The sequence below is a fragment of the Sander vitreus genome, chromosome 16, assembly GCF_031162955.1.
Source record: "Sander vitreus isolate 19-12246 chromosome 16, sanVit1, whole genome shotgun sequence".
NCBI classification, from domain to species: domain Eukaryota; kingdom Metazoa; phylum Chordata; class Actinopteri; order Perciformes; family Percidae; genus Sander; species Sander vitreus.
The window spans coordinates 27,602,455-27,627,334 of record NC_135870.1 but is presented as its reverse complement, the minus strand read 5'-3'; the positions used below and the strand labels follow the sequence as shown (position 1 = coordinate 27,627,334).

Genomic DNA, 24,880 nt, shown 5'->3' with positions numbered 1-24,880 from the left:
ACTGCCTCCCCGAGTTGGTCAAATAAGTTCCTCGGAACACACCGAAGGGACGCCGACTTGAGCATACGTTCTGCGCGTGCGCTAGATGTAATATGTCTCCATAACAGCAGGTGGCGCTAATCTGTAAACTGGCAGCTGATTGGACGAACGATCTCATATTTTACAAAAATAGTTCACCGAAACGTGTTTCTGAAAACATTTTAAGCGAGAAATAGGCCATGCATTGCTGAATCTGTCTTCATTTCAGATCGACAAAGGTCAATAGTTTAAAAGATTTTCGTCAGATTTTGAGAGGCGTTAGTCACGCTCATCCCGCTCGTCATTTCCAGGTTAGCACTCCACCAATTAGATTGGCATGCGGACAGGAGGGCTAATTGCCAACCTTGTGATCAAAGGGTTGCTCTACCTCCTGCCAACATAAACCTCTAACGTCTAACCTCTATCATATTCTTAAAATAAAACATGTCATGCAATTGTCCCACCAACAGGTGGCAGACATCACATATATACCATCATATAAACATGGACGTAGGAGGAAAACGTAAGGCTGAAACAATTGTTTTACTGCACAAGGCCCGGTTCAGAGCATAGGTTGAACGAGAGACGGTTTAGAAGAGGGTCTTTGGTTGGACATGGTTCAGAGCCTAGGGTAGACTTCAATGACAGCTAAAGTCAGCTGAAACAGCGCTGTGGAGATAGGTTTGGCAATGCGAGACTACTAGCAGGTTTACATTGGGATTCGTCCAAAAAGGTTTTATTGTATCAGTGAAATTTCAAACTACGGACCATTTAAATAATTTTGAGGGGACAAAAGTTCACCTCAGCGTAAAGTGTCAAAAGACAATACCAGTAATACCCCAGGCCTATACTCAAATACACTGCTTTTTGCATTGAATTTGGTTCACAAAACACTGGAATTCTTGGCAATACATAAAACAATTAAAATATCTTTGCACCGAGGCAATATTCTAGACAGATGGTTTAATCCTAGTTTTGGATAATCTGTGGTATAGGATAATAAGGCTACCGTTAGCTCACAAGAATATTGAACATGAGTAATAAAGTTACCGCTGCCGTGCCACGTACGTAAATTGTGCACAGCAGCAACTCTCAATTTGGAGACGCGTATCAATCCTGCAATTGCGGTCACTCAGTAACACAGCTATTTAATAAACTCAAAGAAAACAATTCCTGAAAGCTGTAGGCTACTACAAAACACTGAAAAGCTAGTGTTTTTTTTGTTTTCCTGGAGAAAAAGCAGAAGTGGATACAGGATCTCTCTCTGGACTTTTCTGCAACAGGATAGGCCTAACCCTTCTGAGAATGGCAACACCTTGAAATAATACATACTGACATCATGTCAGTATTTTTGCTCTAGTCATCGTGTATAATAATAATAATAATATAACTATTAGAAATACCTCTCTCTTTTATCCAAAGTGGTTTCAAAGAAATATCGTTAGTATTTTGTGTTTATTTTGATGAACATGGCTCAATAATGTCATATGAGAACTTTTTTTTAAGATTATTTTTTGTGGCATTTTTAGACCTCTAATAACAGGACAGCTGAAGAAATGAAAGGGGCAATGACAGGCAACAAAGGGCCGTGGGTTGGAGTCGAACCTCGGCCCGCTGCATCAAGGAGTAAACCTTTATATATGGGCGCCTGCTCTACCAACTGAGCTATCCAGGCACCCAGAATATGAGAACTTTATAACAAAACACACATTTCCCATTTCTTATTCAATTCAATTTTATTTCAATTCAATTTTATTTATAGTGTCAAATCAAACAAGTTATCTCAAGACACTTTACAGATAAAGTAGGTCTAGACCACACTATAATTTACAAAGACCCAACAATTTCAGTAATTCCCCCGAGAGCAAGCATTTAGTGGCGAGGAAAATCTCCCTTTTAGGCAGAAACCTTGAGTAGTGAGGAAAACTTCCTTTTAGGGAGAAACCTCGGGCATAGCAGGGCATGGAGCAGGACCACGGTGGCAGCTGCAACCATGATTTAGGTGCCACCCTAATCCAAGGAAAACTGCGGGGCTAAAAAACATAAGGACTCCGGGGAATAAGCCCCCCAGAGCTAAGTATAAGGAATACAAGACTATAACTAAAGCCATACCTTAGTCAAATTTTGCAAAGTCAAAACAAAATTATTGAGAGGAAGGTCTTATTGGAATTCACATTTGGAAGATATATACAACGAACATGGATTTTACCTCATATATTTTGTATTTCTAACAAAGTCAAAGAAATGTATTTCAAAATTGTACACAAAATCTATCCAGTAAATTCTGTAATATCTAGATATATGGACGTTAAAAGCTCCTGTTCTTTTTGTGGACGCAATGATGAAACTTTTATTCATCTTTTTTTTCATGTGAAACTACATTAAAATTTTGGTCAGATTTTTTCCATTCCCCTTAAGGTCATTAATAGTTTTATTTTATTAGGGAAATCTTTCATTCATAAACAAAAATGCTCAGGCTCTCACCCTCATTCCCTCTTTTTTGTGGAATTTAAGTCACTTCTTAAATCACTTAATTTGATAAATAATTTTTTTTAAAAGCAACAAATGACTGTTATAACAATGTATTTGATGAGCTTCTGTAACACTATATTGGTTATTTATCCTTTATTTAATAAGTTTGTGAAATGAATTTACACATTTATAGTGTGATTGTGTATCCTCTTATAATTGTATATTTTTACAATATAATTTTGTTTTCATCGCTCATTTACTTATTTTTCTACATTTACTTATGTATTTATTATCTTATTATTATTAAATTATCTTACTATCTTTATTATTGTTGTGTATCTTTGTTTATCTAGGTTCTTTGTGTTTGTATATTTTATGTGATGTGTTTTTTGTTTGTTTTTGCTCTCGAACATTGTATTGTGCATTGTATGTAACTTTTTTTTTTGTAATTGATTGTAATTGATAATTGAATTGATGAGTAAAATGTATTTAAAAAAAAAAGAAAAAAAAAAGGCAGAAATCGTGTCGACGTATGTCGACGTGAAAAGACGTGCCTCGTGGCCCACCTTATTCCGCCTCTGATTGGCTTACCCTGGTATTCTAACCAATCCCCACTCCTCATGCCTAAACCTAACCACGTAGACATTCACTGATAATCCATGCAAGGGGTTTTTACGTTTGAGTTTAACATTGATCTTAATTCTGTAGCTCAGGAATAGAAACAATGGAACACTATTTTTTTTATTGTAGGCTAATGCATCTTTAATTTTAGGAGGATTGGATCGTCGTGATTTGTAGTAAAATTTAATATTTGGTTTGATTTTGGAGGACAAACAATTTTAGTTTTTGTTTAATAATAATCGCCAAATATGTTATACACAAATGCAAATGCCTTAAAGCTATTCCACGTTTCACAACATTCCTGAAAGAATTATCTTCTCTTTTTTTAGATTCTTTAAAATTGATTATATCTAAACATGCTCTTTATCTTCATAAGTGTTTATCAGACCTTTCATTTAATCTGACCCCAGGTAGAAATTAAATAATTACTATTTCCATTGTATTTTTTTCCTTTATTGATTTATTGATTCTTTTTTTTGTTATGGCTTTAATTGTATCTTCTGCACTTTGTTTATATTGCACTGTATTACTGACTACTGCTCAGTTTTCAAATTGTATCAATGTGAGAAATGTTTTACGTTATAGGATTTGTATTCCGAAATATTGAATCATAAAAACAAACGTCTAGCGGATCCGATCTAGCATTTACTCTTCCGTGCCTCTGGACATTCTCTCCATAACCAAGGTAACGTAAACGCTAGCTTTGTGGAACATGGCTGTCAATGGCTCCAGCGCTGTGTGAAAAGTGCCACGCAGTTACTATTCTGTCAAACCTGTCTGAATGCAATACGCTAGTTAAAATAGTTAATGTTAACCTCAACCTTTCTTTAGTTTAAGTAGCTAAATCACTATCGCTAGCATGTTTACTGACGAAGCCGTGGATTCAGTGAGTATCCAGTCTCTTTGGAGGATATCTCAGCAGTCGGCGCAGGAGTCGGTATGTTTGACCAACAGTGCAATAATGAACCAACTTTTCCTCCCAACGTGCTGTTGGGATGAATCACAATATACGTGATGCCTGTAGTTGCCAAATATTCCATGTAAATTAACGTTAATACAGAAACAATAGTCTACCCACAGTCGTTAGCAGTAGCTAGCTTACACATGTTACGTTCAGGTGTTGCTCGGAGAAGCCAGGATGTACAATAAGAAGCGCGTAACGAGCGATCTTAACTTTACACTGCATTAAACACAAGTAACTTTATTTAGTGCATTTGCACACGACGTTAACGTTACATATATAACAAAACAATCATACAAACAAAGATACAAAATCCAAAGAAACAAATCGTACCCCAGGGAATCTACAAAGTCCAGCAAGGTTATTTAATAATCAGTCGAATTCATAGCACCAAGTTTTGAATATATGTGCACAGCCTTCAGAGCTTCTAATTTCAAATATTAATTGACTTAAATCTTAAACACTGGAAAGAAAGATGTAGAGCCCATGAACTTACATTTGTAGATGATATTTAGCTGGCAGAAACAAAAGATTTATCATGAAATGTTTTCCTTCCTTTAACCTCTAAGAGAAATCTGTAATGAAATAAGTTTGGATAAACTCAAGGACATCTGACCAGAATGTTTCTGTGTAGGAGCAATTCCAAAACAAATGGCAAATATTTTCATCTGAACTTTGTTCGTTCAACGATAATACACATCAGACGGGCAAAACGTCAGAGGAGGCTCTCATAACCACGCCCCTTCTGGGGAATCCCACGTTCATCATAGACTGCAACAGAGTAAACAGAGAAAGTTGAACACATCTCCAAACAGCAGCGTCAGACTCCAACTAAATCTCAGCTTACAGATCAAACAATTAATATTATGTTGATTAATTACAGACAACACTTAGCCTAACAATACTGATTCAATCAAATATGTATGTCCAGAATTTATATGTTGGGTCATATAAATATTAGACTGGGGAGGACTGAGAGGTATGTGAATGCACAGGTTCAGGCAAGGTCACACAATTAATATTCGACATGTGTATTAAACTAACATTTGTTTAAAAAGAAATACATCCATACACATTTGTCAAAATTATGATCCAAACACCCTTTAAATTGCATTGACATCTCTAGGAGCTTCTGTTTTCCATAAAAGGGGCCTTGACGTCTCGCCTCTCTAAACACAAAGCATCAATATTGCACCTGCTTAAGTCTAATTAATTGTGAAACTCTTTGTGATTGCAATTACTATATTGATGTGCATTCCTAAATATGAGGGCTTTTATTTGCTGGTATTCCAGAGAGGCTGTCAGACCAGAGTGGTGCACAGTGCTGAGGCAGAGGTCCAGACTGTGTTGGCTACCATCAGCTGTACCCAGACAGAGCCACAGTCTCAGGCGAAAGAGCCACTCTTCCAGCAAAACCATGATGAGTCAGAGCCACCTGGCCTAAAGGACTTCCTACAGCGGGCTGAGGACACGGTCATCAGAGAGTTGATCAGAAATGCCAGGAGTCACGCCTTTGATGAGTTCCAGGTGAACTGGGAAGATCACACTCAGCTAGTAAGTAGGGGCAAGCAATCAAACAAAAATGGTGTTTTCTGATTTCTTAGGCAGATGACAGCTTTGTAAGCAAAAGGTGAAGCTGTGTCTGTAGTTGTTCCTGATGACTTGATGTTTCAATATTTTGGAGCACTTCTCTGGACACAGGCTGGGGTTGATCTTCATGGAGAGTTCTTTGTATGACACAAGTGTTTACATGCAGTTTAAAAACCTGATTATATTCAGCAATACCCCAGTACACTTACAAAGTTCTCAATGCTTCGGTTAACATTTAGGGACCCTCATTACGCTACCGTTGAAGTTTGGTGATATTTTGAGCCTTTTTAGTGGTATAAATAGCGATTTGTTTTTATGTTCCCTGTGCCCCGAATACTAGCATTGTAAGCTAATCAGCGGTCCGCGCTAGCGTCTTTCAAGCTCCAAACTCATTCGATTAGCATGAAAACATGTCCCAGAGAGCGACAGAGTGGGTACACATTTGTTAATAACCCCTAGGTTTGTTTTGCGCCGCAATTGTCCTTTAACCGAACAGCTTCAGAGTCATTGGAATGGTTATATGACTTTTTTCGAGTTGAATGATGGTCGTCTCGCTCCCCCAGCGCCTGTAGGCAGAAAAACCACCCTTGCAACTTTCGGCCGGCGAGCCGGAGGCCTCAGCGTCAGGGAGTATTGCGTGATATCAGGTCTCGCGATGTAACGAATTGCTTCACGGCACTGCACACATACACCCATTCAGGAACCGGCTAACAAGGTAGCGATAGAGTTTTTCACACTATCGTCATGGCTGAGCCGGCAAAAAGAAACAGAAAGCTAGGAAAGCATTGTCGGAGGAACAGAGAAAGAGGAAACGGCAGACTGACCGAGCGAGGAGTCAGACACGAGTAAACATAGGAGCTGCCAAATATCTATTCCGAATAGATTCCGCTGTAGAGGGAGCTCTATAGAGAAACCTGCGAGCAAAAAGCGAGAAAACAGCGAAGAAATGGCCAAAACTGCATAGCGCCCCTTTAACTGGGATAAGCTCGGGTTACACATCTGCACATGCTCCATAGGTTATGACTGCCCCTCCCCACTCTGCTGCAGTGGTTTTTGACCTGGAAATAGAAGAGAGCAGTTGGAAGCACGGCACAAAAAACAACAGCAACAACACAAGCTTTAAACCTTTAAACCCTCTGAGTACTACGACTGAGGAATGTACAAAAAATGCGCTGAAAAGTTGTCATTTTCTCCCCGCTTTCCAAGTTTTTGATTTAGAAAAAGGTCAACGATAATAAGAAAAAAGATAATAAAAAAAGCCTTATTCCGACCAGTTGCACATTGGCAGAGCGCCACCTACTGTACCAGAGGTAGAGTTACTCCCTAACTCTACCTCCGTCATTCTTCCCCTCTCATGTATATGGGGAGAACTGGCGTAACTGAAGAAAAAATAAAAGTTAACATGTGCCTAAGTTCAACAAAACAAGTCACACCAAGGCCCTGAGTAAATGCAATCACTAATGACTTTCTATACCATAATATAAATATAAACAATTAGTAATAATGACTTTCTGGATTATATGATAAACAAGTTTTAATAACTTTCTTTCTATATAATGGAATGTTTCAATTTTACTTCAGTGTACTCATAGTGCAGATAAAGGGTTAACACAGAGCATAGAAAGAAATCCTCCAATGAGAATTTTCAGAGCCTGTTGCTAGGGTGTTCCATTTTTGGGACAGCCCAGAGGGCCTTCCCCCGGTAACTTTCCATTCTGAAAAGTTACAGAAGATGATGCCATCTGAACTATTGAACTCAGCTATTTTTTGTGTCAAGTCAGCAGTCTCCCGCTGTGATACATGTATCCAGTGAGTCTGTATCTGTGTCCAGAGAGATTGTGCGACTGGGAGAGGTGAAAGATCAGGGAAGCTCCTTGACAAATGATAAACATGCCAGTCAAAAATTAAAGGAACATACATCATATCTTTGCTTTTAGTTTTAACTTCTAACCAGTTTTGACACATTTAATACAACATTTAAAAACTAGGCATATCATGTTTCAAGGAGAATCCCTCCCCTCAGGAGACGTCTGGAAAAGCCATTGGACGCACAAAACAGACCTGACACCTGCCGGACCAATAAGAGAAGAACACGCCAGAGTAGAATAGTATTTAAACTTTTTAGACAAAGGATTCGGGGCTCAGTTTGCGGAGCTTTAAGAGCGAAGAAACTGTTGCCCACAGCTGTGTATTCCTGTACCCTTTTTCTGCCTTATTGCTTGGAAATAAATCTTGAACAAAAGGAGAGAAGTTATAGACTTTTTATCTGAAGTTGGAGTGACTTTTTACCTCCTTCTCAACAAATGAACACGCTGACATAACCCAGTTATTGTAAGACCATACCCCAGTTACTGCTGTGCATGTAAACACACTGAGTGTCCTTCCATGTTTGCAGGTTTCATGCCTCCATTGCCTTCAACATCCCGGCGCACAAGAGAGAGATCTTCATGTAACCAGTGTGTCTTGGAGTTGTACAGGTTCAGTTATTGCCTGTGCCTACGGTCGGTATGTTACTGTTTCACTTAATGTACAAATACATTATATATAGAGCGTCAAAAAGTGACGCCAATAGTCCCAACCCAGAGCACCAAAAAGTGACACCTAGAGTCCCAACCATGTGCGTTTAAATATGATGCTAAAGGAGACTTTTTGCGTCAATGACAAATGCCAAAGGCACCTGACAAAGCATCGTTTTTTGTTGTTGTGATTAACAGTTTTTTATTTTTTGAATACAGCATTCATACAGATACAAATACAACCCCCCCCCCCCCCCCCCTCCCAACCCAGGAATTATTTCAATTTACAGTCTCTTTTCTTCCTTCATAAAATGATAAATATTTGCCCCATTTTTTGTCATAAAATTCTAGTTTTCCAAATATCTTCTAAGACATCCTTTCAAATGCTGCCACTCTTGCCAATTCAACAGTCCACTCTTGGACCGAGGGAACTCCCTCGGTTTTCCACCCTCTAAGAAGTTTCTGTCTGCCTATCGTGATGCTGGTTTGGATCCAATTTGTTATGTACTTACTCACTTCGATTAATACTGAATCATCCCCTAAGACAAATAGTCTGGGACAGAACTCTATTTGAATTCCTGAGATCTCAATAAGGAGACTGTGTATCCATGTCCAAAATTCATGCACTTTGTCACAGGACCATAAGGCATGTAAAAGATTACCCTCTTCAGATTTACATCGCCAGCAGTTTGGATTTGCGATCAGACCTAATCTAAACAGTCTAGACGGGGTCCAATAAAAGCGATGCATTATTTTAAACTTATTCTTGCATCCCTTGACATGGTTTTTATGTTTGTACATATCTTTATCCACTCATCCTCCTCCAGTGTCAGACTTAGGTCCCTCTCCCATATGCTCTTACGAGCTAGTATGGCCCCGTCCCCTGCTGTCTGAATCAACATGGAGTAATACACAGAAGCCTTGAATCCTTGACTATAGTACCTTAATATCTCTTCTAGGAACCCAGCTGTTTTAGGAGCTGTTGTGTTGGGTCTAAAAATCCCCAAAGACATGTGACGTAATTGTAAGTATCTATAGAATTGTGACTTGGGGATTCCAAATTGTTGTACCAGGTCATCAAAGGATTTCATATTATTGTTGTAATAAAGATCGCCCAGAGTAACAATGCCCCTCTCAATCCAATCCTTCCACCAAAGGGGGGATTTGTTAACACGTAATTTTGGATTTAACCAGATACTAGAGCATACATTCAAAAAAAGGGTCAAACTTAAACAGCCTGGTGGCGGCCTCTAGCTCACCCAGTAAGAGCGTTCATCCCATGTTGGCTCAGTCCTGCAGCGGCATGGGTTCGAATCCAACCTGCTTCCCTTTGCTGCATGTCATCCCCCATCTCTCTACCCCTTTCATGTCTATCCACTGTCACTATATAATAAAGGGAAAAGCCCCAAAAAAAATTATCTTTAAAAAACTTAAACATCCTTTCAGGTTGGTGAATATTGGATGAGTTTTAGCTTCTCTTGTTACGTTTATGGACAAACATTGGAGTGGCGGTACTGGAGCAACCGACTGCTGAATACAGAGCCAGGGTGGTGCCCTCTCTGGAGGGAGTGTCCAGTGGGCTAAATGTCTTAAATTAAAAGCATTGTAATAAAATAACATATTACGTAATCCTAATCCTCCTCTGTCAATTGGTCTCTGCAGCTTCCTAAAATGTAAGTGGGGTCTCTTACCGTCCCAGATAAATGACTTTACTATCCTATCAAACCATTTAAAGTATGACATGTGGACCTCAAGAGGAATAGACTGAATCAAATAATTAAGTTTGGGGACACAATTCATTTTCACAAAATTGACCTTTCCAATCATTGACATTGCAGGCAATTTTATGAAGTAGTGGGTCAAAGTTTACCTTGACCAGGTCTTTCAACTCTGGTGGGAAGAGGATGCCCAAGTATCTTATACCTTGCTTGGGCCACTGAAATGAGCCCGGCTGAAAGACTGAGGAAGGGCATTAGGCTGTTAGAGGGAGAGCCTCTGACTTTGACCAGTTCATCTTATATCCTGAAAATTTTGAAAAATAACTAATTGTTCTTAAAAGCGAAGGTATTGATCGATTTTTGGGTCAGACACAAATAATAAAATATTGTCTGCAAAAAGCATAGGTTTATGCACCATTCCAGCTGCGTCTACACCTGGGAACCCAATATCCCTCCTTATAGCTGCTGCCAAAGGCTCTAGAGCTAGACAAAATAACAAGGGCGAAAGGGGTGAGCTTTGCCTTGTTCCCCTCCCCAGAGTGAAATAGTCAGATATGAGCCCATTGGTTTTTTTCTGCAGCTTCGGGGTGTCTGTATAGTAATTGGATCCATTTTATAAACTTACTACCAAACCCATATATATTTAGTATTTTTATCAAATAGCCCCATTCGACCATATCAAAGGCCTTTTCCGCATCTAGGAAAATGGCTGCTATAGGGGATAGGGCATCGGCCACTGTCCACATAATGTTGATAAAGCGCCTTATATTATCAGAGGAGCTGCAGCCATGAATAAATCCCACTTGATCGGGGTGAATCAGAGATGTTATGACCTTAGTCAACCGGTTGGCTAGAACCTTTGAGAGAATTTTCACATCCATCTGAATTAGAGAAATCGGGCGATAATTTTTTACAACCCCCAGAATCTTTCCCCTTTTTAAGGACAAGGGTGATCTATGACAGAGCATTAGGGCCACATCAAAGGGAAAAAAATTAAGGAGGAAGATTTTTTTATTATTATTTTGCATTTCGAGAATAAAGTCGAAATGTCGAGAATTAAGTCTAAATGGCGAGAATAAAGTCAACATGACGAGAATAAAGTCAAAATACAATTTCAAAAATAAAGTTGAAATGTCGAGAATAAAGTCAACATGAAGAGAATAAAGTTGAACTACCATTTCGAGAATAATGTCGAAATGTCGAGATTAAAGTTGAAATGACGAGAATAAATTCAACTCCTTTATCACTTAATCATATTAGAGCGACTGTCCACCATGCCAGCTGCCATGTAGGCAACATCATAGATAGGCTATGGGTTACATCCTTGGAGTGCCTCGCTCTCCTGAGCCCCACTCCTTCAGGATCAAACAATTTGATCAATTGTCTTATTGTGTCTTGTTATACAACATATCCTCTCTGTATTGCGCATAGGTATATCCATCGATACCCTTGCATCTGTCCATTACAAGCTATTTCAGTTTGCAGCCTTGAATACGGCCACCTCTTCCAAGTTTGTGTGGTTTCTCCTTCTGAACAGATGCAATTTTCGGCACAATCTCTTCAAAGTCCTAATACTTATCACTATACTGTGTTTATGTGCTAAAAGATAAATAATTATTATTAAAAACGATTCTGAAGTATAATTTCACGAGTTCATATAGGCCTTCAATGCATTTTGTAGAAGACTATAGGTAAAGCTAGTAGTTTGGTTAAGTCCGACTTGATTCTTGAAATAGCCTATCAAGTTTGTTCTCGACATGTTGACTTTATTCTCGAAAAAGTATTTCAACTTTATTCTTGTCATGTTGACTTTATTCTCGATATTTCGACTTTATTCTCGAAATGCTAAATAAATAAAAAATCTTCCTCCTTATTTTTTTTCCCCTTGATGTGGCCCTAATGCTCCGTCGTAGTGATCAGTGCCTGTCTCAAAGTTGGGGGTAATTGCCCCCTCTCCAATGACTCAGCGTATAGATCAAACAAAAGTGGAGTTAACTCTGATACAAAGCTTTTAAAGAATTCTGCCGTGAAGCCATCCGGGCCTGGTGCTTTACCTGTCGGGAGTGCATTTATTTATTTATGAGTTCTTCCACTGTAATGTCAGCATCTAGAAGTTCTTTCTGTCTTCTTGACAGTTTCAGAAGCTCTAATGGCTCTAGGAAAGCAAGAATTTCTTCCTCCGTGGTTGGTGGAAGTGGAACTATAGAGTCTAAAGCCGCTTTCCGACCAAGTAGTTACAGGAACGTAGTTATAGGAAAAGTCCACTTCTAAACAGATCTACTAACTACTCTCCCCCAAAACCGTTTTTTCCAATTGCATTTGCACTGGCGAAGTGGCCATAGGGACTCACTGGTAGGAGGGGTAAGGGAGTGATGCAAGCACGGCAACGGTCTTTATAGTGTTAAAATCAGAAAACAAATAAACCAAGAAAAGTATGAACTAAATACTAAATCTAGTGTATATAGCATATTTGTCATCATTTAAACAAGTCTCCCGAATAGAAACGGGTATCTCTCTCTCCCCCGCCTCTGCCTGCTGCGCTGTGGACGTGTGTGTGTGTGTGTGTGTGTGTGTGTGTGTGTGTGTGTGTGTGTGTGTGTGTGTGTGTGTGTGTGTGTGTGTGTGTGAGTGAGTGAGAGACGGCCGGCGAGCCGCAGGACACGCTTGTGGAGCTTAACTCCGAAAAGACCGTTAACCACAGGTTCCCGTTAATCTTATGATGGACATGTGTTGTGATATTTAAAAACTAACCGTCAACAGCCAAATAAAAGCCTCTTATTTACGAGACCGGTCTGAGAGACCTCCAGTTTACAGCGGGGTCTCTGAGCATGACTGGCCGAGCGACGAGCTAGTGGCCGGGGCAGGCGCCTGCTGGATGTCGCCTCACTTCATGGAGCTTCTCAACTCCGAAAACTTTGAAGCAAATTGTCAATTTGGCATCAATTTTCGCAAGACTGCCTATATTCCAAATCTAAACAGTTAATTTCTTGCCTAAAACGTTGTCAGAAGTGAAATTAGTGATGAATAAGATGGCGAAAATTGTTAAAATTGTCCCGTTGTTGGTCGGTCTGTACCGGAAACCCGACCCTCGTTCACCTAGGTTCATATGCTGAAAAGGGAAAAGAGAAAAGACACTGCCCGAAGTAGGAGCTGAAGAGTTACAGGAACTGCGGCCAGAGGGACTTAAAAATCCCCAAATTGGTTCAGTCGGAACACGAGAAATTCTAGGAATTTTATGTTCTAGGAACTGCAAAAATCCCTCCGGTCGGAAAGCGGCTTAATATAAAAATCTCTAAAAGTCTTGTTACTATCCGCAGTTGCAGTTAGCGTGTCCCCCGCTGGCGATCTAATCACTGGGATGGTGGAAGTTTGTTCTCGCTCTTTTATATACCTAGCAAGTAGCTTCCCTGTCTTATCCCCTGACTCAAAATAAGTTTGCTAGACTTAAACAAAAGAAATTCCACTTTTTTAGATAGAATGTTATTATATTGATATTTTAATTGTGTCAATTCTCTCAGAAGGTTACCTGCCATATGTCTTTTCAGCTCAGATTCTGTGCTTTTAATTCTCTTTTCCAATTCTAACAATTCTTTTGCTCTTAACTTCTTGACAAAGGAGGTATATAGAATAATGCGTCCCCTAAGGACAGCCTTAAGGGCCTCCCAGGCCACACCCACAGATGTCACAGAGGACCAATTTTCTGGTTCTTGTAAGATAGAAGAGTTAAGCCGCCACCTGTAAGAGCGTTGTGTTTCACTGTGGGGTAACAGATCTAAGCTCACATAGGCATGGTCAGAAATTATTATACTTCCTATTGAGCAGCCAATCACAGAGGAGATGGGTTTAGATAATAAAAAGAAATCTATCCTTGAATACATTTTGTGGACTGGTGAAAAAAAAAGTAAAATCCCTCCCACAGGGGTTCAGGATTCTCCAAATGTCCACTAAACCCAGGGCCTTACACATCCGCTGCAGTGTCAAAGCAGCACGGGGAGACCTGTGCACCATACCCCTACTATGGTCAAGGACTGGGTCCATCAATAAGTTAAAGTCTCCCCCTTGCCCATAGCTTGAAGTTTCCCCTCAAGATCTACAAAAAATGCTGGATCATCCCCATTGGGTGCATATATATTGGCCAGTGTAACCAGTTGTCCCTGTATTTCTGACAATTCAGTTATGACTCTACCTGAATCGTCTTTTATTTGTTTGATATGTTATGTCTGTAGATTTTTATTAATGAGTATAGCGACTCCCTTACTATTACTAGAACCCTCACTATAACATATATGTCCAACCAATGCACAATTTCATGGACTCTGTTGGAGAAAGATGTGTTTCTTGTAGGAACACCTACATCTTATTTGGCCCTCTTAAGACTGGTCATGACTTTTTTCTTCTTAATGGGATTCCCCAAACCTTTAACATTCCACGCATATAACAAGTTTTAGATGACATGTGCGGGACTATCTGAACATAAAATTACAGTACCACTAATTAAGTAAGGCTGTAAGTAAGGTGATATAACCCTAAATACTCCCAAATATCCCTCCAACAAAAAGTGTGCATTAAAACCTGAACTTTGCACTTTCCGTTAGCTCCCAGTGAACAGTCTTTCGGAAAACCGACGGTCCATGACTCCTCCACGAGTCTCCACCTATCGTGACTCGCAGGCTCCGCTGCTTGTTAGGCTAACCAGTGCCCTGAGTTTGCCCTCATAATAATCAGAATACAGAGAGTAAAACTAAATTACAACAAAGACAATTAAGACATTAAATTAACTAAAAGACTGCTCTCTTATTTTGGAAATAGTCCGGGCTATATAGGCTACTCAAAGTCACTCCATGGCATCTATGAAAGCCATGACTTTTTTAGGGCATACAAAGGTCTTCTCTCCTCATTCCCATGCGATCTTCAGTGTTGCAGGATACATCAGACAAAAGCGCACCTCTCGGTCATGTAACTTTTTCTTGCAGTCTTTGAATTTGTCCCACTTCATCATAGTAGTCCTTGAAAAGTCAGAGAACAGCTTAACTTGGTCTTGGTCCTTGCCGCACGTAGCACTAAATCCCTGTCGGAAGATCTCAGAAACTTCGCCAGTATAGGTCGTGGTTTACCTCCTGACTTTGGCTAGTGAGTCTGTGTGCCCGTTCTATCTCAGGCTTCCCCTCGATGTCGAGTAACTTGGGGATCAAGTCCTCCAAAAATTTAGCCGCATCTCAATCTTCTTTCCCTTCAGGAAATCCAATAAACCGAATATTGTTACGCCTTGCACGATTTTCCATGTCCTCAAATTTATCCCAGATCATCTCTACCTCTTTCTTGTTAGCGGAAGGGTTAGTTTGCCAGTCTTTCTCGGCTGCTTCAAGGTATTCCACTTGCCTTTCCATATCATCAATTAGTGTGATTAAGGTGGAGAGTTTGGCTTCCGTTGAAGTGGTGGTACGGCGAATTTCTGCCAATCCCGCCATCTCGCTGGATATCTTCATCAGTGTTGCATAGATATTACTAATATTCTGGCTTATGCACTGGGTCTGTTGATTAGCAGTAGCTCTGCCATCTTGTCCCTTCGCCACGTGTTGCTCATGTGAGCGCACAAGCTTTTTAAATGTGACCAGTGGCTTGGAGCTTTTCTACATATTTTAGCCCTTCTATAGTTTAACTCTCGAGCCGATAACCAATATCTGGTTAAAAATGAAATTTGAAGGATAAATATAGCAGAACCTAGCGGAGCTCACTTTCAGGCAGCCTGCTCTTGTATTGCGTCACGTGACTCTCAAGCGTCGTTTATGTGCGCGATGGGAGTGAGAATGTGTTGGACGTACTGAATGTTTTCGCCTCACTTTTGTCTCATTTTTCAAATAACTGAAACCTCAACAGGAAAGTGTTAGAGAAGCTTTCCTGTAGTCATGTGGTCAGTGTGGTTCAAATGTCTGTTTTTGGTGGGCAGGATTGACGATGGAGACTGGAGCACTGAAAGGTCTTGCGTTTGTACGTGGAACCTGGACCGCCGAGGCCTGAATCCCAAACAAGCTGATCTGGTCATAGATGTTCCCACTGCAGTCACCGCTCTGTGCTGTCACCCCAACCAGCCCGCTCTCATCACAGGTACACTGCAAGTCTGTGCTTTCAAACCATGAACTGATTACAAACTGTTTCTGCTTGCTTACAAAGTCTGAATCAGGTCAACTTGAGGAAAAGGACATTTTGTCAATGGCTTACATTAAAAAAATATTCTGTACCAATTGAGACTAGATGTAAAATTCCTGTAATCTGCAATTGGCTCTAGATGAATCCAAAGCAGAGTGGTACAAAACACAACTGTACATCATTCATTACTTCATTCAGTTCCTGGTGTGGTTTTTGTTATTCCACCCATAGTTTGTGGCAGGACAAGAATGGACCAGAATCAAATTGCAGTGAAAACCCACTAAGGTGGGCGCTTTATTTTTCTTTGTACAGCAAAATAAAGAGTGCAGCGGTGTAGCTCCCTTGTGGCGTGGCTAGTGTGCAGGGCTGGGTTAGGTCTTGGAGAATTCTGCTGGGTAGGCGAGGTGCAGTAGGGGAGCTCACCGGTGAAGTTGGGCAAGGAGGGGAGAGGACACCTCGAGTTCCAGTGGAGATTGAAGAGACAGCCAGCTCCCGTTGTCCTCGGCTTGATTTATGGGCTTTCTGGGTGCAGGAAACAGAGCAGTGGTTAGCTTGAGTAGCAGACACAGACTCCCTTGCCTTAGTTGGTGTGGCTCCTTTTGTCCTGGCCTAATGAGGGCAAACGAGAGGCAGCTGGAGGCAGTGATTAGTGGTTGCCAGCCGTGCCTTGTTGTAGGCTGGCTTCTTGACCATGTGCTTGTTTTGCCAAACACAATGGGAGACCTTTGAAGGCGTGTACCCGGCATGGCAACGATTCAGGGGCCATTTGGCCACATTATATTTTCACAGTTTTAGATTAGTTGAATTCATGCACTGTCAGTAGAATAATAGGAATATAAACGCCTCCCTTTGTTCTGACTTGAAAACATTCTTAATAATATTAATAAACTTGATTTAATGGCGCCTTTCATGAAAATGAAGGTCACCTTACATTCAATTCAGTTCAATTCTATTTACAATATCAAATCATAACGAGTTATCTCAAGACACTTTACAGATAGAGTAGGTCTACACCACACTATAATTACACTATAAAACATACACCTAACAACAAAGCACCAGTGATTTAACATTAGTGAAACACAAAATAATGAAACTTACAATAAGCAACAAAGCATAGCTATAAATTAAAATTGGTATAAAATAAGATGCAGTTGTTGCAGTTAAAGTGAGTAAGCGAGAGCCCTGCATCCGACAGTCGCATACCATGGTGCAATGTAATCCCATGGAGCAATAGCAACCGTCAATGTATGTCCACTAAAAGTGCTTGTTTAAAAACATGAAAAGAGTGAGAAGTTGCAGTTATCCTGCCATGCATTTGTGTGTACTGATGCCAGGTCAACACAGTCATTTTAGCTATTAGCATTAGCTTCCACCCGCTCCATTCTTTGAACAGCATTTTTCTTTAGGAAAATGTGCTTTGGTATAGGCTTTCTTCTCCTCTTTGGCTGAATCGATTTTTACTCTTAACAGTGGCTGATGTAATGATGTAAGAGGGATTCAACAGCACTGTTCTCCCGATCTGGACATTTGATTCATTAACTGCAAACCTTTCTACTCCCCCTTAAGTTTGTTTAATTTATACTGGTAGGTATTTACATTCCACCGCAGACAAACGTGCAGGTGGCACAGCGTACACTTACCGACCAGATACTGTGTTATTGTTCTCGGTGACTCTCCAAATATAGTTTATTAAATGTCCAACCAGAGAGGAGAATATTTTGTATCACTGTTACACTACAGTCAGCAATGCATATAGGCAGAAATATAAACGTGTTGTGGGGACATCTAAGAGGTGGACCAATGAAGTTGTGGCTGATCTTCAGATGTGTTATATGAACATATTTATTTGTTTATTTCATATTAATGTTTAATATGTTTATGTATGCACCAACAACCAAGGCAAATTACTTGTGTTACTTACTTGGCAATAAATCCCTTTTCTGTTTCTGATTTTAAATGTGTCTCTCTAAAGCAAGCTGCTGGCCTAGATTTCTGACGCGCAGCATGTAACTGCAATATTCATTTTTTTTTAAAGGAATACTCAGTAATGTAGTATTGCACTTTGTGTGTGTGGGCGTGTGCATGTGTGTTTGTGTGTGTACGTGCAGGGGGTCTGTACAGTGGAGAGGTGGTGGTCTGGGACACGAGTCGGACTCCGGACCCTTTGCTGGTCCAAACTGGGATGTCAGCAGACAGCCACAAAGAGCCTGTTTATCAGGTGAGTAGACAATCGGTTTGGCTTTCTATTGGAACTCTGCTGTCATCCAATCAGGGTGGTCCACAACTTATAGGAGTCTATGACTCTGATAATTGATACCATATGTAGGCTATTTGAGGCCAGTGGAGATGTTTACTGCCCTGTACATAGTTTTGAGAGGCTTTAGCACAGATGCAAGAATAGAATGGAACAAAGTATCATCTTCATCTCCAGAACTACTGGCATTGCTTTAAACTGACATACAGAGCATTTTGATCTGTTACTGTTGAATCTGCTATGCAGAAGAGAAGAATAAAGAACTTAATTGCAATACTTTAACAAGATGGACTGTGTGTGTGTGTGTGTGTGTGTGTGTGTGTGTGTGTGTGTGTGTGTGTGTGTGTGTGTGTGTGTGTGTGTGTGTGTGTGTGTGCGTGTGTGTGCGTGTGTGCATGTAGGTTGCCTGGGTGCCCCTGCAGAAGAAAGGAGAGTTTGGGGTGCTTAGTGCTAGTTCAGGAGGAAGGGTGCTGCTGTGGATGGTGGACTTAGACCAGGGCAGGTTAGTCCTGAATGCTGCCTACGCCCTAGTACCACAGCAGGTTCCCCACAGCAGCAACACTAGCTTCAAGGTGAGGAAAAAACTGTGAAACCAAAGCATACTAACACGCTGAACTTGTTCTTAGGTGAACATTGTAAACATTTCACTTACATCAACATTACAGTGTATACGGAAAGTATTCACAGCACTTCACTTTTTCCATATTTCGTTATGTTACAGCCTTATTCCAAAATGGATTCAATTAATTTTTTTCCTCAAAATTCTAAAACTTTTTTTTTTTAAATGTTTGCAAATGTATTAGAAATAAAAAACGAAAATATAATACGTACATAAGTATTCACAGCCTTTGCTCAATACTTTGTTGTGGCACCTTTGGCAGCAATTACAGCCTCAAGTCTTTTGGAATATGAAGCCACACCTATCTTTGGTCAGTTTCGCCCATTCCTCTTTACAGAACCTCTCGAGCTCCATCAGGTTGGATGGCGAGCATCGGTGCACAGCCATTTTCAGATCCCTCCAGAGATGTTCAATGGGATTCAAGTCTGGGCTCTGGCTGGGCCACTCTAGGACATTCACAGAGTTGTCCTGAAACCACTCCTTTGATATCTTGGCTGTGTGCTTAGGGTCGTTGTCCTGTTGAAAGATGAACTGTCACCCCAGTCTGAGTTCAAGAGTGCTCTGGAGCAGGTTTTCTTCCAGGATGTCTCTGTGCATTGCTGCATTCATCTTTCCCTCAATCCTGACTAGTCTCGCAGTTCCTGCCGCTGAAAAACATCCCCACAGCATGATGCTGCCACCACCATGCTTCACTGTAGGGATGGTATTGGTGCCTGGTGTCCTCCAAACATAACGCTTGGCATTCACGCCAACTAGTTCGATCTTTGTCTCATCAGACCAGACAATTTTGTTTCTCATGGTCTGAGAGTCTTTCAGGTGCCTTTTGGCAAACTCCAGGCGGGCTGCCATGTGCCTTTTACTAAGGAGTGGCTTCCGTCTGGCCCCTCTACCATACAGGCCTGATTGGTGGAGTGCTGCAGCGATGGTCATCCTTCTGGAAAATTCTCCTCTCTCCACAGAGGAACCCTGGAGCTCTGTCAGAGTGACCATTGGGTTATTGGTTACCTCCCTAACTAAAGCCCTTCTCCCCCGATCACTCAGTTTAGAGGGACGGCCAGCTCTAGGAAGAGTCCTGGTGGTTCCAAACTTCTTCCATTTACGGATGATGGAGGCCACTGTGCTCATTGGGACCTTTAAAGCAGCAGAATTTTTTCTGTACCCTTCCCCAGATCTGTGCCTCAAAGACAATCCTGTCTCGGAGGTCTACAGACAATTCTTTCGACTTCAGGCAAAGTTTTGTGGTCTGACATGCACTTTTAACTGTGCGACCTTATATAGACAGGTGTGTGCCTTTCCAAATCATGTCCAATCAACTGAATTTACCACAGGTGGACTCCAATTAAGCTGTAGAAACATCTCAAGAATGATCAGTGGAAACAGAATGCACCTGAGCTCAATTTTGAGCTTGATCGCAAAGGCTGTGAATACTTATGTACGAATGACTGACTTGATGAAGACTCTGGAAAGGCTGGTCCTGGTCCAGCTCCGCCCTCTGGTGAGCACATCCATGGACCCACTTCAGTTTGCCTATCAACCTGGCACTGGGGTGGATGATGCTATCATATACCTTCTCCACAAATCTCTCTCCCACCTGGAAAAGGCTAGAAGCACTGTGAGAATCATGTGCTATGATTTCTCCAGTCCTTTTAACACCATCCAGCCAACGCTTCTGAGGGAAAAGTTGGAGCGGACGGGGGTGGACCTCCACCTTACTGGATGGATATTGGACTACCTCACCAACCAACCTCAGTTTGTAAGGACACAGGGCTGTGTGTCTGACAAAGTTGTCTGCAGCACAGGGGCCCCACAAGGAACAGTCCTGGCCCCGTTCCTGTTCAACCTCTACACTGCAGACTTCACCTATCACTCAGGAAACTGCCACCTACAAAAGTTCTCTGATGACTCCGCTGTTGTTGGCCTCATCACAGATGGGGACGACAGGGAGTACAGAGAACTTAACAAAGACTTTGTGGACTGGTGCCAGCGGAAACACCTCCAGATCAATGCTGGGGAAACCAAGGAGCTGGTGGTGGATTTCCGCAGACGCAAACACTCTTCCCCCTCTGCCGGTGAACATCCTGGGTACAGACATCGATATGGTTAAATCATATAAGTATCTGGGTGTTCACCTGAACAATAAATTGGACTGGACTGACAACACCACAGCACTTTACAAAAAAGGCCAGAGCAGACTGTATCTGCTGAGGAGACTCAGGTCTTTTGGGGTGCAGGGGGCACTCTTGAGGACATTCTATGACTCTGTGGTGGCATCAGCCATTCTCTATGGAGTGGTCTGCTGGGGCAGTGGCATTGCAGTGGCAGACAGGAAAAGACTGGACAGGCTAATTAAGAAGGCCAGCTCTGTTCTTGGTTGCCCCCCTTGACACCGTGGAGGTGGTGGGAGACAGGAGGATCGTGGCTAAATTATTCTCCATGATGGACGACTCCTCCCACCCCATGCAGGACACTCTGTCAGCACTGAACAGCTCCTTCAGTGACAGGCTGCTGCACCCACGCTGCGTCACGGAGAGATACCACAGGTCTTTCCTGCCTGCTGCTGTCAGACTATACAATCAGCACTGCTCCCAGTAGACCACATGGACAAAACACACACACCTGGGGCCTCATTTATAAAACCTGTTACGCAAGACAAAGTTGCATGAAGCAGGGTAAAATTCGCAACATTCCTCGCAAAAGTCGGGATTTATAAAGAATTTCCATGCGTAAAAATGTGCCCAGTTTTCCACAACCTTTTGACCATGCGTGTGATAGAGCGTAATGCTCCCAAGGTTTTGTAGAGTGCGTTTTAGTGAACTCTGATGGTATCCCCATTTTCCGAACCCAACCCAGTTTTTGTTTTCCTGAACCCAACAATCCCGTTCTTTCCAAGCTGACCCAGAGCCGGTCGCGGCGCCCGGCGAGGGGCTGCCAGCAACGGGGAGAGGCAGGGGATCCTCCCACACCGTGCAGCAGACGCTAAAGGAGACTTTTAGCGTCAATGACAATGACAAAGGCACCTGACCAAACGTCCGTATTTTACGATATGGGAGTGAGAATCTATTGATGTGAGCACACTCTAAATTTTAATTATAAAGAAAACTTATATCCATCCATCTTCGTCCACTTATCCGGGGTCAGGTCGCAGGGGGCAACAGCTCCAGCAGGGGACCCCTAACTTCCCTTTCCCGAGCCACATTAACCAGCTCCGACTGGGGGATCCCGAGGCGTTCCCAGGCCAGGTTGGAGATATAATCCCTCCACCTAGTCCTGGGTCTTCCCCCGAGGCCTCCTCCCAGCTGGACGTGCCTGGAACACCTCCCTAGGGAGGCGCCCAGGGGGCATCCTTACCAGATGCCCAAACCACCTCAACTGGCTCCTTTCGACGCAAAGGAGTAGCAGCTCTACTCCGAGCTCCTCACGGATGACTGAGCTTCTCACCCTATCTCTAAGGGAGACACCAGCCACCCTCCTGAGGAAACCCATTTCGGCCGCTTGTACCCTGGATCTCGTTCTTTCGGTCATGACCCAGCCTTCATGACCATAGGTGAGGGTAGGAATGAAAATTGACCGGTAGATCGAGAGCTTTGCCTTCTGGCTCAGCTCTATTTTCGTCACAGCAGTGTGATAAATTGAATGTAATACCGCACCCGCTGCGCCGATTCTCTTCACTTGGGGTAAGGACTCATTCCCTACCAGGCTGCTATATTCATTGATTGATTTAAATGGACCTAATTAGGACAAATATGGTACGACTTTGGGAGGAGCGTGAGGCTCGTGCACGACCGCATAAGGTAACGCACGTCCGTATTTATAACGAGAAGAGTGCGGGAAGGTGTACGAAAATTCAGACTTTTTGGCGCACAAAATCTTTCAGAATAGAATCTACGCAGTTTTATAAATGAGGCCACAGGGCTGATAAAACGTGCAATAAAACGTGACTATTACTGTAAATACATTTTACTATTTACTCTCTTTAATTATATTTATTATTGTGTCAACGTGTGTCCCTTGCCGCTGCAACAGTGTGAATTTTCCCATTGGGATTACTAAAGGATTTTGAATCTTGAATTTCTTCGTTTTTTATTTTTAATAAATTAGCAATAATCTCAAACAAACTTAAGTCATTATGGGGTAAGTTTTCATTATGGGGTATTATGTGTAGAATTTTGAGGAAAAAATAAATTTTATCCATTTTGGAATTAGGCTATAACATAAAATGTGGAAAAAGTGAAGCGCTGTGAATACTTTCCATATGCACTGTAGCATATCAAGCTGATCTGAAGCATCTAGCTCAGAGTACTGCTGGGGCTAACGACAGCCTCATAGAGCTGCTAGCATGGCTGTAAGAGATGTTTTATCAGTGAAATGTAGCTATTCAATTAATTATTAAACATATTGACATTCTGCTCTTGTATGCAGGGCACACACAGTATGACAGTGCTGATTAGGTGAAGCGTGATGGTATTCATTTTAATGAACGTTATTTGTTGATAAATGCATCTTAAGTTTTGGGTTGTCTGTAGGCCCGAGGCAGCAGCAGCAGCACTGTGGGTATCACCTCCCTGGCTCTGTCTCCCTGGGACTCTGACACCTTCTTAGTGGGTTCTGAGGGCGGCTTGTTGCTTAGGTGCTCCTTCAACTCCCAGATGACGGCTGCTGTGTCCTCCGAAGGCCAGAGTGTAACACTGAAAGCCCCAGCGGTCTTCCCATTTAGGCCCTGCAGCGGCCCCGTCCACTCCATACACTGCTCCCCTTTCCACAGGTCACAGCTCCGCTCACCGACCAAACACAATCATGACATTAGTGCTCAACAGTGACTTTTTCCTAACGTGTCTTGTGTTGTCTGCAGGAACCTTTTTGTGAGTGCAGGGACTGATGGTCTGGCCCACCTACACTCTCTGCTGCAGGCCAACCCGCTACTCTCTCTCAGGGTTTCAGACTCCTACGTGTTTCAGGTGCAGTGGTCTCCAACCAGACCGCTGGTGTTTGCAGCAGCCACGGGACAAGGTACAGTATAAAAACTTGATATAAATAATTGTGAGTTCAAAGCTGGATTTATACATCAGATTCAATCCTTGTTGACTTTCTGCACTGTGTGTCTCTAAGGTGATGTGCAGATATTCGACCTGGGCCACAGGTCCCTGAGGCCAGCAGCCACCATCGAGCAGGGAGGTGCGGACCAAGCTGCAACTTGTTTGGCCTTCAACTGCCAGAACACTCACCTCTTGGCAGTGGGGAAAACAGATGGGACAGTTGGCGTTTGGCAGCTGAGCCACGATTTGACGGAGCAGCGCCATAGAGAGAGCAGCCAGCTGGAGCAGATAGCCAATCAGGTGGCAGAATGAGACATGTTAACCTGGGATAGTTAAAGGCAGCTGCATTGGACTTATTTTTTTTTTACAAAACACAACTCATTAAAACACATAAAAGACGACGAAGTGAAATAAAAACAACAGAGTAGAGGTTTCCAGTTCTAACCAGTAGCGTTTATTAAAGCACACTGCAGTTGTAAAGGTGTTGTCAACATTGTTACTATTAGGTTCTTAAATTTTAAAGCACAAGCTAAACAACCACATTCAAAATTAACAGATCCACTATGCTATCATGAGAAGCACAAAGAGTTAAGGGTAGAGCAAGATAAATATAGTAGACAGATAAGTGAGTATTCCTAGTGCCACAATCATGCAGTTTTTAGCCGTGTGTTCGTGTTGAAGTGTGTGGGAAAACGCATCCCGATTGGTCCCTGGTGGGCGAGGGATCAGTTGACGAAGAGCGAGCGGGTAAATTCAACAAAGTCGAAAGCTGACGGCAGCTCGCGGCCCTTGCTGTCGAGATAGGGCTTCATGTGTGAGAGGCAGTAATCTGCCTGCTCCTTGGTCAGGTTCTGAAAGGAAGAAGGGGACAGTTAGACCTCCATAAAGACTTGACAAACTGAATCCACAGAGTGAAAAGTGAACACAT

General features: G+C 42.1%; 2 protein-coding genes across 6 annotated transcripts in view; one reads left to right on the top strand and one right to left on the bottom strand.

Moving 5' to 3' along the window:
• Positions 1-3,784: 3,784 nt before the first annotated feature.
• On the top strand, positions 3,785-24,385 carry dync2i2 (dynein 2 intermediate chain 2). The gene is made up of 9 exons (XM_078271232.1): positions 3,785-4,048; positions 5,366-5,626; positions 8,058-8,167; positions 15,844-16,001; positions 18,155-18,264; positions 18,702-18,872; positions 23,443-23,681; positions 23,769-23,926; positions 24,026-24,385. The coding sequence occupies exons 1-9, from the start codon at positions 3,971-3,973 to the stop codon at positions 24,262-24,264; spliced, it is 1,524 nt and encodes a 507-aa protein (XP_078127358.1). The 5' UTR covers positions 3,785-3,970; the 3' UTR covers positions 24,265-24,385.
• sptan1 (spectrin alpha, non-erythrocytic 1) overlaps positions 24,384-24,880 on the bottom strand; it is a 62,142-nt gene continuing 61,645 nt past the window's right edge. For all 5 annotated transcript variants that reach the window (XM_078271227.1, XM_078271229.1, XM_078271230.1 and 2 more), the window contains one exon: positions 24,384-24,803. In XM_078271227.1, coding sequence (XP_078127353.1) covers positions 24,678-24,803 — 126 coding nt within the window. In that variant the 3' untranslated portion in view covers positions 24,384-24,677. The remainder of the gene's footprint in view (positions 24,804-24,880) is intronic.

Excerpts from the sequence above, each read along its gene's own strand:
- dync2i2 (XM_078271232.1), top strand. The coding sequence starts at position 3,971 with ATGTTTACTGACGAAGCCGTGGATTCAGTGAGTATCCAGTCTCTTTGG. Across the intron at positions 16,002-18,154 it reads CCAGCCCGCTCTCATCACAG|GGGGTCTGTACAGTGGAGAG; the intron begins GTACACTGCAAG and ends GTGTACGTGCAG. Across the intron at positions 18,265-18,701 it reads ACAAAGAGCCTGTTTATCAG|GTTGCCTGGGTGCCCCTGCA; the intron begins GTGAGTAGACAA and ends GTGTGCATGTAG.